Source organism: Leopardus geoffroyi, chromosome A1 (assembly GCF_018350155.1).
Source record: "Leopardus geoffroyi isolate Oge1 chromosome A1, O.geoffroyi_Oge1_pat1.0, whole genome shotgun sequence".
NCBI lineage: Eukaryota > Metazoa > Chordata > Mammalia > Carnivora > Felidae > Leopardus > Leopardus geoffroyi.
The window spans coordinates 118,978,499-118,991,701 of record NC_059326.1 but is presented as its reverse complement, the minus strand read 5'-3'; the positions used below and the strand labels follow the sequence as shown (position 1 = coordinate 118,991,701).

Sequence of the window (13,203 nt, the reverse complement as noted above, 5' to 3'; positions counted from 1 at the left end):
TTTTTATAAGGTATTCATATATACAATTCCTAGCATAACTTTTAAGCAGATGTATTAGGATAATCATATTGGTATGAGTTGTTGAACCCACTTTTAAAATACGCATACGATATTAAATTTGGGTATTGGATTTTTTTCCCCATGAAACTGTTGATTTGGGGACCCAATCCATGCAAGAACCTTGATTTTAGTAACTGGGGCTTCTAAGGTGGAAAAACTAGCCAAGTAGGCAAAGTAGCGTTCTTGAAGTAAATTCTGTGTCCCCTTTGAGCACCCAAGGGAAGGGCCTCCCTCCAGCTGACTTGCGCCAAGGGAAAAGAAAAGAGGAGTCATCTCTTCTAGATACATAAGGGGGTTCTGTTAACAACTGGGTTGCTCAGGGCTCTGTGTTGGCAAAGGTTTTGGTCCCCTTTTCTGAGGCAGAGGGCAGCTCTTTCTTTTCCAAGATGGCGGCCTGAGAATGGTGTGGAGGCGGCCCGAGTAGGCCGTCTCCGAACAAGCGAGTAACTAAAATGTTTAGTTCTCTCCTTTCACGACGGACAACACATGGGGCAGTTTCTACCCTTCAGAACACAGAAAGGGCTTCTTCCGGAGCCCGCGATCTAGAACCTTTGCCAAGATGGTGGACACGAGGCCGGGCAGGCGTCACCGTCCTTTACCAAGATGGCGGGGAGCCGCTTCCGGCCCGCGTTTCCCCAATCCTCTTCAAGAAGTCAGAGCAGAGGTGGCCACGGATAGCGTCTGAGCGCTGCCTGAGGAGTGAGTGGCTGCTGCCGAGCGCCGGGGCAGGGATTAGGTGGAGCTGCGGCAGCCTCCGCCCCCGTCAGGAGCTGGCAAGCGCTGTCACCTGTGGGGGCGCAAAAGTTACCGCCCCAAACCCTAAAGCAACACAGCACAACCTTTCCCCGAGTCACAAAAATCATAATATGTGTCGCACAAGGTAGGAAGTTCGGTCCGGGCAAAGCCCAAGCCCTTCGGACGCGGCGAGCTGGGGGAGGGGGCTGGGGCGGGCGTCTCCCGCGCGGACTCCCCTAGCCCCACGCCCCTCTCCTTGGGGACAGGCCACGTGTTTCCCTCGGACTGAGGGGGAGGCGCGTAACGGGAACAGCTGGAGGGAGTTAAATGCTGACATTTTAAAGCTGCGTGTGTTTTGTTTTGTTTGGAGGGGTAGGGGTTCCGTGCACACGAAAGGGTGGGCGATGCACTGAGTGGAGTGCAGCACATGTCAAGATTCGGGTGAGGGGCCTTCACGGGAAACTTGGACACTGGTCCTGGAGGGGGTAGAAGGAGAGGTCAGGAGTTTGCGGGGGACGGAGGGCGTACTTTGCAAGCAACTTACTGTTTCGCTTGCAACTTGCTTTTAGGCCTGCCACCCCCTGCTTTCCTTAAAAATAATAATAAAAAGTGCAAGGAAATTCAGCACGCCGGAGGTTTTGCATTTGGCGTGCAACTTCCTTCAAGTGTGAGCGCGCTAGCAGGGAGGGAGGGGTGGGGGTTGAACTTGGCAGGCGGCGCCTCCTTCTGCCGCCGCCGCCGCCGCCGCCTCGCAGACTCGGGGAAGAGGGTGGGGGACGGTCGGAGCGCGGGGGAGGGTGGGTTCTGCTTTGCAACTTCTCTCCCGGTGGGAGAGCGCGACGACGGCGGCGGCTGCAGACGGGGCCACCCAGACGATGCAGCGGTGGGGGACCTGCCGGCACGCGACTACCTCCGAGTCGAGAGTATGTACGCACCGACCCCCTCTTCTGCCCTCCCTTCCTTAAGCCTCCCCAGAGGGCGTGTCTGGCTGTCCGGCCCCGAGCGCGGCCGAGTCGCTGCGGCACCGTTTCCTTGCAACCCTCGTAAGCCCCGTGCTAAGTGACACACTTCGCGCAACTCGGCTCCGAGGCGGCGGCGCGGACCACTCCCGCGGCCCTGCTGCGGGCCGCGCCCCGGCCCCCCCCCCCCCCCCCCCCGCCCCAGACAGCCCGCTGTCACCCGCAGGGGCGCTGACGGCGCTTGCCGCCGAGGGACTGGGCCAGCTCCGGAGTGGGTCGGGAGTCGCGGAGCTGGGCGGGGGCGGGAAGGAGGCAGCGAGAAGAGAAACTAGAGAAACTCGGCTTCCCTCCCAAGCGCGCCCCAGAGAGACCAGGTTGGCCGCTGTCGCCGCCTCTCCCTTTTCTCGGGGGGTGGGGGCGCGAGAAGTCCCGCGCGCTCGGGGAGGGGGGGCGGCAGCCGGCCGCTAGGGTCGGGGCAATGCCGGGGGTCGGGGGCGTTCAGGCGCCGTCGGGGCCGGGGTGGCGGGGGCCATCGCGGAGGGCGTGGGGGCGGGGGCTGCGGCCGCCCCTGCAGTTGCCGAGCTTCGCCAACAGGTTGCACCGTTCCCCGCCGCCGCGCGGCCCCTCGGGCGGGGAGCGGCCGGGGGTGGAGTGGGAGCGCGTGTGTGTGCGAGTGTGTGCGCGCCGTGGCGCCGCCTCCGCCCGCCCCCCGATCGGTCCCGCTCGCTCGCCGCGGCCGGGCGGCCCTTTCGCGTGTCCGCGCTCCCTCCCCTCCTCCTCCGCCTCCTCCTCCATTTTGCGAGCTCGAGTCTGTGACTGGAGCCCGAGTCACTGCCCGCCCGTCGGGGACGGATTCTAGTGGGTGAAAGGAGACGCCACAGCCGGAGCGGCCGAAGCGGCGGGGCGCCGGGACTGAGGACGCGCGCCTGGGAGCCCGGCTCGCGGGGACTGGCAAGGGGCGGGGGGCTGGCTTGTCAGCCGGGAAATGGGAGACTTTCTCAAATAGGGGCTCTCCCCTCCCCCCCATGGAGAAGGGGGCGGCTGTTTACTTCCTTTTTTTAGAAAAAAAAAAAAAATCTCTCCCTCCTGCTCCTCCTGCTTTCACACGCTAAGTTGTTTATCTCGGCTGCGGTGGGAGCTGCGGACGGTGGCGGGTGAGCAGCGCCTCTTCCAGAGGTAAGAGGTGGGGAAGGGCCGGGGCTCGCTCCCCCGAGGTGCGGGCCAGGGACGCGAGGCCGGCTCGGGGGCCGCGGTGGGAGCCTGCAAACTTTTATTAGCCTCGGGGAGTGGGGGTGGGGGCTGGCGAGGGCCGGGTGACGGTGACGAAAGGGCAGCGCGCGGGTGACAGCGCTGGCCTCTTCCTCTCCCTCGGCCGCGGTGCCCGGGTCGGGCTGAAGGGGGAGGAACCTGAGCTCGGTCCGAGCGGAGCCTCTCCGAGGTGCCCCGGCTTGCAGTGCTCCGCTTTCCGGGCGCGGAATTCTGGCTTCTCCACTCCCGGCGCCCCAAGTCCCCCCTCCGTGCCCTCCCAGGGGGCCGCCCAAACACCCGTCATTTTCTTCTTCTTTTTTTTTTTTTTTTCTTCTTTTGCTTTTTCTTTTTTCTTTTTTACGGTGAACACCGAGCCGGGTCTGAATGCTCCTCCACCGAATACTTCCACTCCACCCTAGTGCGCCCGAGCGCGATCAGGGTTTCTGTCGAGGCTCCAGTGCGTCTCCTTTCTGGAGGGCGCGCAGGGATGTGTGTGTGTGTGTGTGTGTGTGTGTGTGTGTGTGTGTGCGCGCGCGCGCGCGCGCGCGCAGAGAGAGAGAGTGCGTGTGTGTGTGAGTGTACACACGCAGGGGGCTGACAGCCTGCAACTTGGAGACTTCGGCCAGGGCTGGCGTTATCTGGTAGAAGTGGGCGTGTCGGAGAAAGAACTCAACAGGTCTGGACACATTTCTTTTACCCTTGCACTTTTTTTCTCCCCCAGGAGAGGGTTTGTTCTTCGGTGCTTGGCATCATTGCGCGCCTGACGCTTCTAAGTGGTCCCTTTTAGAAAAAGACCTTCCCTAGCCGGAATCCTTCTGTGGTCAAGCGCTAGTTTGACGTTTGGGGCTGCAGGCTTGGTAACTGCCTCCTTGTAATACCACTTAAGACCCCTTGCCACGGTTCATTAAGGCCGGTGAATGTGACAGTTACTTGCAATTTAAACTGGGGGATAAAGTGGTTTGAGGGATTGTTTCGGTTTTTTTGAAGTATTGTTTTGGTTTCGAGTTGGAAGGCAGCTGTCAAAGCCGCGTGGAAATTCATTAGGTTCCATTTGATACCTTGTGTTTACAGATCCTTATCCGAGAAACACGGCGGAGGGGCGGGGAGATGAGCAGTTTACCCTCAAGATGTGTAGGGGCAGGTCCCCAGCCCCGTCTCCGCCTTCATCACACTGCACTTCCCGTGAGGGCCATTGAAGTTTATGCTTAAGGTCTCTCCGCACAGCAGAAGTTTCCTTCCATTGAATAGGATCTGACTGTAGTGTCCCAGATCTACTTATCAAAGTCTTGGGCTGCCTGTTAATAACATCGTGATGAGAAACAATATACTCGCAACCCAAGACTCTCAAGAACAGCTTCCGAATTGGGATTGGTGAAGGTTTAGAACACGAGAAAATTATTCTGAGCATTTCATTGGGTATTATTTTATTTGCGTTTATATGAACGTGATTCCACAGTTGCTTTTTCTTTTTCAGTGCCTCTTTATATGGAAAAGGAAAAAATCTTAATTTAGGGATAAAATAGTGTTTCCTACTGAAGGTCTTAAGCAATTTTGAAAAAAAGCTTCATTAGAAGTCTATTGTTTTGTAAGGGTTGAGAGAGTTATATTTGTTTTTAAGTAAGCTAAACTTGTAGTGAGAAGCTGCTGCGCTTTCTTTTGCTTTTTAAAATCCAAATTTTAGTTGGCCTGTGTAGAACATATTTCATTTCCTGTGTCCAAAATTTGAAGAAGGCAGGCACTTTGAAACAGACACATTTAGTAAGAAATATGGGTTAAATATACGTGTCCTTTTTATGGTATTGGAAGATGAGCAGATCATCATTGTTTATTTTTTTTTTTTAATGTGTGTGGTTCATCCTAGATTGTACTGAAAGGTTTGGATGTGTGACTAGCAGGTAGGAGGCCAGTTTGGGAGCGATTTGAGAGAGAATTCTAACATAGTAATTAGCAAATTTTATGTGTATGGGTTCTCAGAAAAGCAAACAGCCTTGACTGATTGAAAGGAAGTAGGAATTTTAATGATCATACTCTTTTTAAATTAAATACTTTGACATCAGTTTGAACCTTTAGGATAATCAGATGTAATGAGTTATAATGTCTGTGATTAACAAAGTTACAGTTCTGTGAGTGGCAGGATGAATAGCCAAGCTTAGTTTGATACAATTTTGCCCTCTGCTGTGCAATTGAATTGCATTGTGCTTTTAAATGTACCACACTGAATGGGGGCAGGGGTGCGGATTTTTTTATTCTGGAAGACAGAAGCTACTTTAAACAAGGAGTTAAGAGTCGGAGTTAACTAAAAGGTTCATTTAACTGGCTCTTACTAATCAGATCACTGAGATAATGTGACTTTATAGCTTATGTCTCCCCCACCTTTCTTTTTTTTTTTTCTTTTTTCCCCCTGGTAGCTGATGATATTCTCTGATGGACTCCAAGGAATCATTAAGCCCCCCCAGTAAAGAAGAAATCTCTAGCAGTGTGCTTGGTCGGGAGAGGGGAAATGTGATGGACTTCTATAAAACCCTAAGGGGAGGAGCTTCTGTGAAGGTTTCTGCATCTTCACCGTCACTGGCTGCTGTTTCTCAGTCAGACTCCAAGCAGCAAAGACTTTTGGTGGATTTTCCAAAAGGCTCAGGAAGCAATGCACAGCAGCCGGATCTGTCCAAGGCAGTTTCGCTGTCCATGGGACTGTATATGGGAGAGACAGAAACAAAAGTAATGGGAAATGAGCTGGGATTCCCACAGCAGGGCCAAATCAGCCTTTCCTCTGGGGAAACAGACTTTCAGCTTCTGGAAGAAAGCATCGCAAACCTCAATAGGTCGACCAGTGTTCCCGAGAACCCCAAGAGCTCAGCGACCGTTGCTGTTGCTGCTGCCCCCACAGAGAAGGAGTTTCCAAAAACACTCTCTGATGTCTCTTCAGAACAGCAAAATTTGAAGGGCCAGACTGGCACCAACGGGGGCAATGTGAAGTTGTATACCACAGACCAAAGCACCTTTGACATTTGGAGGAAAAAACTCCAGGATTTGGAATTTTCTTCTGGGTCCCCAGATAAAGAGACAAGTGAGAGTCCTTGGAGATCAGACCTCTTGATAGATGAAAACTGTTTGCTTTCTCCTTTGGCAGGAGAGGATGATCCATTCCTTTTGGAAGGAAACTCGAATGAGGACTGTAAGCCTCTCGTTTTACCGGACACTAAACCTAAAATTAAGGATAATGGAGATCTGATCTTATCAAGCCCCAACAGTGTGTCACTGCCCCAAGTGAAAACAGAAAAAGAAGATTTCATTGAACTCTGCACCCCTGGGGTAATTAAGCAGGAGAAACTGGGCCCAGTTTATTGTCAGGCAAGCTTTTCTGGGGCAAATATAATTGGTAATAAAATGTCTGCCATTTCTGTTCATGGCGTGAGTACCTCTGGGGGCCAGATGTACCACTATGACATGAATACAGCATCCCTTTCGCAACAACAGGATCAGAAGCCTATTTTCAATGTCATTCCACCAATTCCTGTTGGTTCAGAAAATTGGAATAGGTGTCAAGCATCTGGAGATGACAACTTGGCTTCCTTGGGGACTTTGAACTTCCCTGGCCGGTCGGTGTTTTCTAATGGCTATTCAAGGTAAGCCAGATGGTTTTCTGTCTCTTCGGAATGGACGTAAGATGGATGGATAGACTTCAATATTCAACAGTTTGTGTTTGTCTTCCAACGACTCCTGTGCTTTTTTCGTGTGACTAAATTTTAAGTGGTCCTTTGAAAGTAGGTGGTCTTTCAATCATGCCTAAGTGATGTATCTGTATATAAGCATTTCAAGTTTTCTTTGAAGTAATGGCATTCAGTATCCCACTGGCCGGTAGTAGAAGATTTTATTTAAGAAATTCTAAATAATTTTGCTCATTAACAGGTATCTTAAGTAAAATTACATAAACTTAAGAGGGCTTTCATATGTAATATTTGCGTGTGCTTTGAAGTACGCTGTTATGTTAGAGTAACATGTACCCTTGATACGTCACAAAATCAGAAGTTGTGTTCTGGGTTTGTACACTTGTAAAATAGTAGCTTGAGGAGATCAAAGGGTTAAAATTAGAAGATTTAACAATGAGCCATTTCTCCAGACTGAAGCTTCTGTGGAAGAATTTGAGTTTTGAGATTGCTAAAGCAGTGAGCCTTGTACCTGACCGTAGCCCCAGAGGTGGGACTGCTGTTCAGCCTTTTTAAGAAAGGAATTGGTGCCAAAATGGTGCAAAACAAAACCTTCCTTTCCAGAGAGTTCCTCCAAGTTCTCAAAGAGACACCTGATGGCTTCAGTTCTCAGCTGTCATTTGATTCGTTCCCCTTTTTTCCTCAGACATTTATAAGTATACTGACATTTCCTTTTGGCCTCAAAAAGGTCTCTTAAAATAAAATTATCAGGAAAACGTTCTAAACTGAGATGGATCTATTGATAGGGGTTAAGGTCTCTATCCTGTATCCCTGTCCCCAATTCAGATTGTATGTCACATTTTAGGTGTGAAGGAAATATAATGTGATGGTAGAGACACGGGATTGATTAATCAGTGTTTTGTTTTGTTTTGTTTTGTTTTGTTTTGTTTTGTTTGAAAGGCAGAGTAGACAGTGATTTACTTGGACATGAGCCTTTCAAGGTTTTTTGTTTTGTTTTGTTTTTTGTTTTTTAATGTTGGTGGTTTTCTTTGTTCCTAATTAGTCATTGAAGATTTTATTTAAAACTCTCTTTAAAACACTTTTTCTGTTAAAGATCTATCTTAACAATGGTGTTTGTCTCTTTTCTATCCTCTTGAAGGAGGAAGGTTTTCTTGTTGGGGGAAAAAATTCAGACCTAGATTTAGGCTAGGTTCTATTCCTTTAAGAGGCTCACTTGGTTCTTGTATGCCTTCATGTAAACTGCCTACTAATCTATTATGTAAATAGTCTTTGCTTTAGAATACCACTTCAACTTTTTGTTGTCATTCTGAATGGAAGGCTTAAAAGGTTTTCAGTAAGGAAATTTGAGATATTTCTTAATGCGTTAGTTGTGTCTAAATGTTAAAAGACATGCTGTGTTTTAAATTTTTCAGTATCAAAATTTTGGCAATGTAATTAATGATTCGGGGTGCTTGGTTGTCTTAAAGAGTGCTGTTGATTTGACTAAGTTATCTGTAGGAAACTATTAGACTGAATTATAAAATATAATTGTACAAGGAAGCATAATATATCTTAGGAAACTCTTGGGGATTATTAATGCATTTTGTTCTAGCAATTACCACAGTACTGTTTTCATTTTTCTTACTGTAAAAAACATAGAACAAGACTTAACGATTTTTCATTGATAGTGAATTTTCATTAAGCCTTGTAAACTCTGGGGTTTGGAGCATAAGTCTTAGATGAACATAGGTGACTTTAAATCATTAAATATCATTTTAATGCCTTTTATAGGAATTTATGACATGTAAAGTGCCTTCGCTTACTTTTAATTTGAGCCTCATGACAACCTTATGGCGATTAGCAAAGGAGTGATGATGTGGTTCTTTTGAGATGATTTAATAACCTTTGAAATGATTATTTTTATGCTGGTGTGTGATTTGTAATTACAATCAGTAGTTTGTGTCCTAATGAAAAGGTGTAATATACAGGATAATTGGCTAACATTTGAAAACTTTATACCTTACGGCATTAACTTAACACGGGGAACTGTGATTACCCAGAACAAAGCTTCTTCCAAGTAAATTCAAACAATGTTTCTTTTCTCACCATCACTGAATTAGTCTATTGTTTGCAAACAACAGCCCTGATATAACTAAAATTGGTTGCTTTCTCTCCTCTATATGTTACACGGTTCTGGCCAAACTGTGAGCAGTGACCCAAGTGATGAACAGGTTGAGATCACAACTGTAGTGAATCCTGACTTTCTGACTTTAGGTATAAAAATGCTGTATGCCACTAATAACTTGACTTGCATTCCTTTTTAATTTAAAAAAAAAAAGCATAAATAGACTTTTTAAGATGTCACGTAAAATTGCTTTTTCTCAAAATGCTTTAAAAAATGTATTTTATACTCTGTTTTGCCAGGGGCGGTCACTCCTGATGTGTCAACATAGTTTAATATCCAGTTCACATTTGTTTGTAAAATTATGACTATCCTGACTGAGCGTAGTCAATCAAGTATTTTCTTTTTAAGAATTACATTCCTTCAATGAGGAGAAAACCTAGTGACATTCAAAGATACTCTTTAAGTAAAACGAACTAGCCATACTAACTGAAATCGCTTCTTAGTACTGAAATTAGACAAATTGAGCATACACTTGTAATGCTGATGAAAACACATTTCTGCATAATTTGATTTTCAGCATTGTTTCACTTAAACATTAATGGTGAAACTTCTGAAGAGAGGCAGGGGAGTGAATGGTTATAGGTGGAATTAGATTTGGGATTATTTTGAAACTTGAGTGTTAAAAAGTTGACCGTTTTTTTGAGGGTTAAGATTATTGAAGAGAGAATGATGGAGGATTAATTTGTAAACTCAGGCTTAGGGACAATTTAGGGCTCTAATTTACAAAGCTCTGAAAATTTATGTAGATTGTAACATCTCTTTTAATTGCATCTGCGTCCAGTTGTATTTACATAATGATATTGAAGACCTGTGCACAGGTTGAGTGAAGCAAATTCTGCCCCTTTGTCTTTTTTTCCTATGAACGCCGGGCTGAATGTTTTCTCAGAGAAGGGACATAAGGAAGAGATTTTGTTTTGGTTATGATTTACTCCTTTTTTAATGGATACTTGGTTTACTTCCTATCTTCTGTTTTTCCTCTCCTTATGAAAGTTCTGGCAGTGAGCATTTCATGGTCTTTTTTTGGTTTAATATTTCCAATATTTACTCATAGAATTTGACTCCTGCACGTTAAAGGAGATTTGCTTTAGGTGTTTACATATTTATTTTTAGCTTTATGATAAATATCTTTTTCTTTTTTTTTTTTTTTTTAAACGCTGTACTTTGTTATGGCTGTCTTAGTAAAAGAAAAAGATAAAACACACTGTGTATTCAGGTGTGTCAATTTAGTGTGGAAGGCCTCAGATACAGAAATGTGTGATTAGCATGTGGTGAGGTTTTATTGAAATAACTTCTTATGATGTTTCTTCGGCCATTCCATTATGTTGTACAGTTGCTGACATAATTTGTAATGTGATGCTGTTTTGGTTTTGTTTATGGCTGTAACAGATATTTGAGTCAACTTGAAATATATCATTGAATGTTTATACATTTTATGAAAAACTTCCTCTAAAACATACCTTGCATAAATGTAGGTTAAGTGCAAATTGTATTAAAAATGAAATTCGTATGTGGGTGATGATTACTGTAGGGGCCTTTTGAGATTTTAGTGGAGAGATTGGATCAAAAGGGTTTATTTTAGTATGAGTACCTAATGTGAAAGAGCATCTGTATTAATTGGTTGGTTATATAAGTCTTAATCCACTCTGGCCTGCAGGTGATTGAAGTAGCCTAGTTGTTAGGAAATCTTAATTTACATTAGATTTACTGTAAGTCTGGGGCATATTTCTTAAAACATATTTTTTTCTCACTTTAAAAGATTACACCTAATTTTAATTTTAATTAGCATCCTGGTAATTGTGTAACGTAGTATTTACAGGTATTTGGCAAATTAATGGACACCTGCTTCCATATTTCTGAGTCCTGTAAAACATATATTGGTGAAGTGTGTTGCATAAGAGTTTTCAAGAAGTATTTTGTTGAACTAAGCTGTAAATGAAAAAATACAAATTCCTGATTATTGAACCTTACAGAAGAGTTTAAAAGCCCCTGCTTTCCTTGTCTCTGTAGTTTGAGAGATCCAACTGCTCTTTTCTTCTGGTTTATTCCTTTAAAGAAAGAAAAGGCCCATTTTCCCTTTGAATTGTGTGTGATCATTTCTATGCTGAACTGGATTAGAATGTGACTTTTAATGGTGATTTTTACCTTCATTTCACACATTAAGGTGTATATTTTAGAAAATATATGCTGTTGACTTTATTCCTAACTGTCCTCACAAATGTCCCTTGAATGCAGGATTTCCCATGGAGTTTGTGAATTAATGGAGTTGGGGGTGGGGTGGGGAGGGCAGGAGAGGGAGGATCAGAAGAAGTGTGGAATGTGGAGGCTAAGTTTAGAAGTATCAGGAACGATTTTGAAAACCAGAAGTTTGGATCAATTGTCATGAAATTCAGAGGACTAAAAAAGAGAAATCTGGGGTTGTGTTTATGTACAAGGGAGGGCACTAATCAGAATTACAATTTAGCTTCTTTTATTTGAAGTACAACTCTGGAGCCAAGTATAGCAATATAGCCCTAAGCCTTTAAGGGTTACTTTGTTGTCTTTTGCTGTGCTTTATTACCAAAAAAAAAAAAAAAAAAAAGTATGGAGTAGACATTTTAGTTCCATTTACGTTATTCCAGCTAAGATCAAGTCCATATCTGTCCCGTTTTTATTTAATCTCTTTAATCAATGAAAATCTAGTTACTACAATAGAGTTGAAATAATGATGATCTTAGGTTGATGAAACCACTTTGTGTTTACTAGTACACTTTTACATTCACTTTCATAAGGGATGCAACCCTTTGTTTTAGTAATGTACTTTCAGGGGCTGTGTGTTTTTCTGCTGGAATATTGAGGAAATTAAATTCTTATTCAACAGTACATAGATAGAATAAATTATGGGGTTTTGCAATTGCTAGGTAGTCATTTAAACTATTTATATTGCAAATATAGTCCTTAAAGCTAATTATTTTGAATGGAAGTGTGTCATCCCCTAATTTTATTTCTTGGCTAATTTAAATATTAATATGTTATCTTGGTAGAGCTGCATGTTTTAAACATACTTTTCCAGAGTAACTCAAATATTAATTTTTAGTGCTTTCAAATACTTTTTGAGCCAGTTTCAAAATATTATAAGATTGATAGTGTTTAATAATGCAGTAAATTTAGGCAAAGTACCTCTTTATTTTAGAATTCTTTTAAAAGTTCATGGTGTAAGGCACCAAATATATACACACATGTGTATGTATATATGGTAAGAGATTAGTTGCAGATGTTTATTTAGCACTGTTGTCTTAAATGAAGTTTTATTTTTTAAGTTTATTTATTTTGAGAGAGAGCAAGAGTGTAGAGGGGGGGCAGAGAGAGAGAGGGAGAGGAAGAATCTCAGGCAGGCTCTGTGCTATTAGGGGTTCAAACTAATGAACTGTGAGATCATGACCAGAGCCGAAATCAAGAGTCAGATGCTTACCGGACTGAGCAACCCAGGTGCCCCAGGAAATTTTATTTTTATAATTAACGTTTTGGCGTTCAACTTGAGTATACCATATTTATAACATACAGTTTGTTGCAATAAATGTTACCTTTTGTCCCTTTTTATAATAAATAGAGCCTCTATTCTAGTTGTTTTCGTAATTATCCATAGTATTTAACTGGCTATTCTGAAAACATATTCGATAGCCAACTTTTTAAAGCTGTTGTGAAATGGCATCTAGTTCATGATTTATTATTTCATGCTATTGGGGCAATGCAGTGACTTGTGACCTTGTGGTCATCACATGTCGAACATTAAAGCTCTACTGGTTTGTTATGGACAGACTTTGTTATTGTTGTTTTCATGTTCTGTTGTTTTGTTTTGTAATTATTGGGGATTAGGGCTTCTTTAATTTTAAGATGACTTAAGTTGCAATTTTGTGGCTTAAAAAAAAAAACACTCAAATTCCTTTCAATTTGATTGCATTATTTAGTGATAGAAATCATGGAAAAGAACTAGACTCAGAATGAGAAGACTTGAATTCTGAGGCTGAGCAGAGCCAGTCTTTGACCTCTAGTGATTAGATATTGTGGAGTCAAAGTACTTTCCCTATAATTATATATGAATTATTTTCATAACATGCGTGTGTGTGTTTCTGTTTCTAAAATTCTACATTCCTCTTAACCGACCACCGTGGGTAGGGAATAGTGCACTAAATTTGGTCATTTGACTTTTTGTGTTCACTGTCATGTACAAGATGAAAAATGGACCTGGATTTGGTATTTTTGTAAGAAATAATGTCAGTGGTGGTGGAGAGAAAATACTGTGTCAGTACTGTTGTCGGTAGTGCTAGAAAGGTGGGGCTCTTGAGTTCTCCGAGCTTGTTTTATGTGTTGGGTACAGTGATTTTAGATTAGAGCT

General features: G+C 43.8%; 1 protein-coding gene across 12 annotated transcripts in view; it reads left to right on the top strand.

Moving 5' to 3' along the window:
* Window positions 1-741: 741 nt before the first annotated feature.
* NR3C1 (nuclear receptor subfamily 3 group C member 1) overlaps window positions 742-13,203 on the top strand; it is a 119,087-nt gene continuing 106,625 nt past the window's right edge. Inside the window, exons 1-2 of one of the 12 annotated variants that reach the window (XM_045492444.1) lie at window positions 742-940; window positions 5,411-6,625. In XM_045492444.1, coding sequence (XP_045348400.1) covers window positions 5,427-6,625 — 1,199 coding nt within the window. In that variant the 5' untranslated portion in view covers window positions 742-940; window positions 5,411-5,426. Of the gene's footprint in view, window positions 941-1,486; window positions 1,719-1,810; window positions 2,129-2,412; window positions 3,679-3,748; window positions 4,185-5,410; window positions 6,626-13,203 lie in introns of those variants that run through there. The other 11 variants (XM_045492397.1, XM_045492463.1, XM_045492408.1 and 8 more) reach the window with 11 other exon arrangements.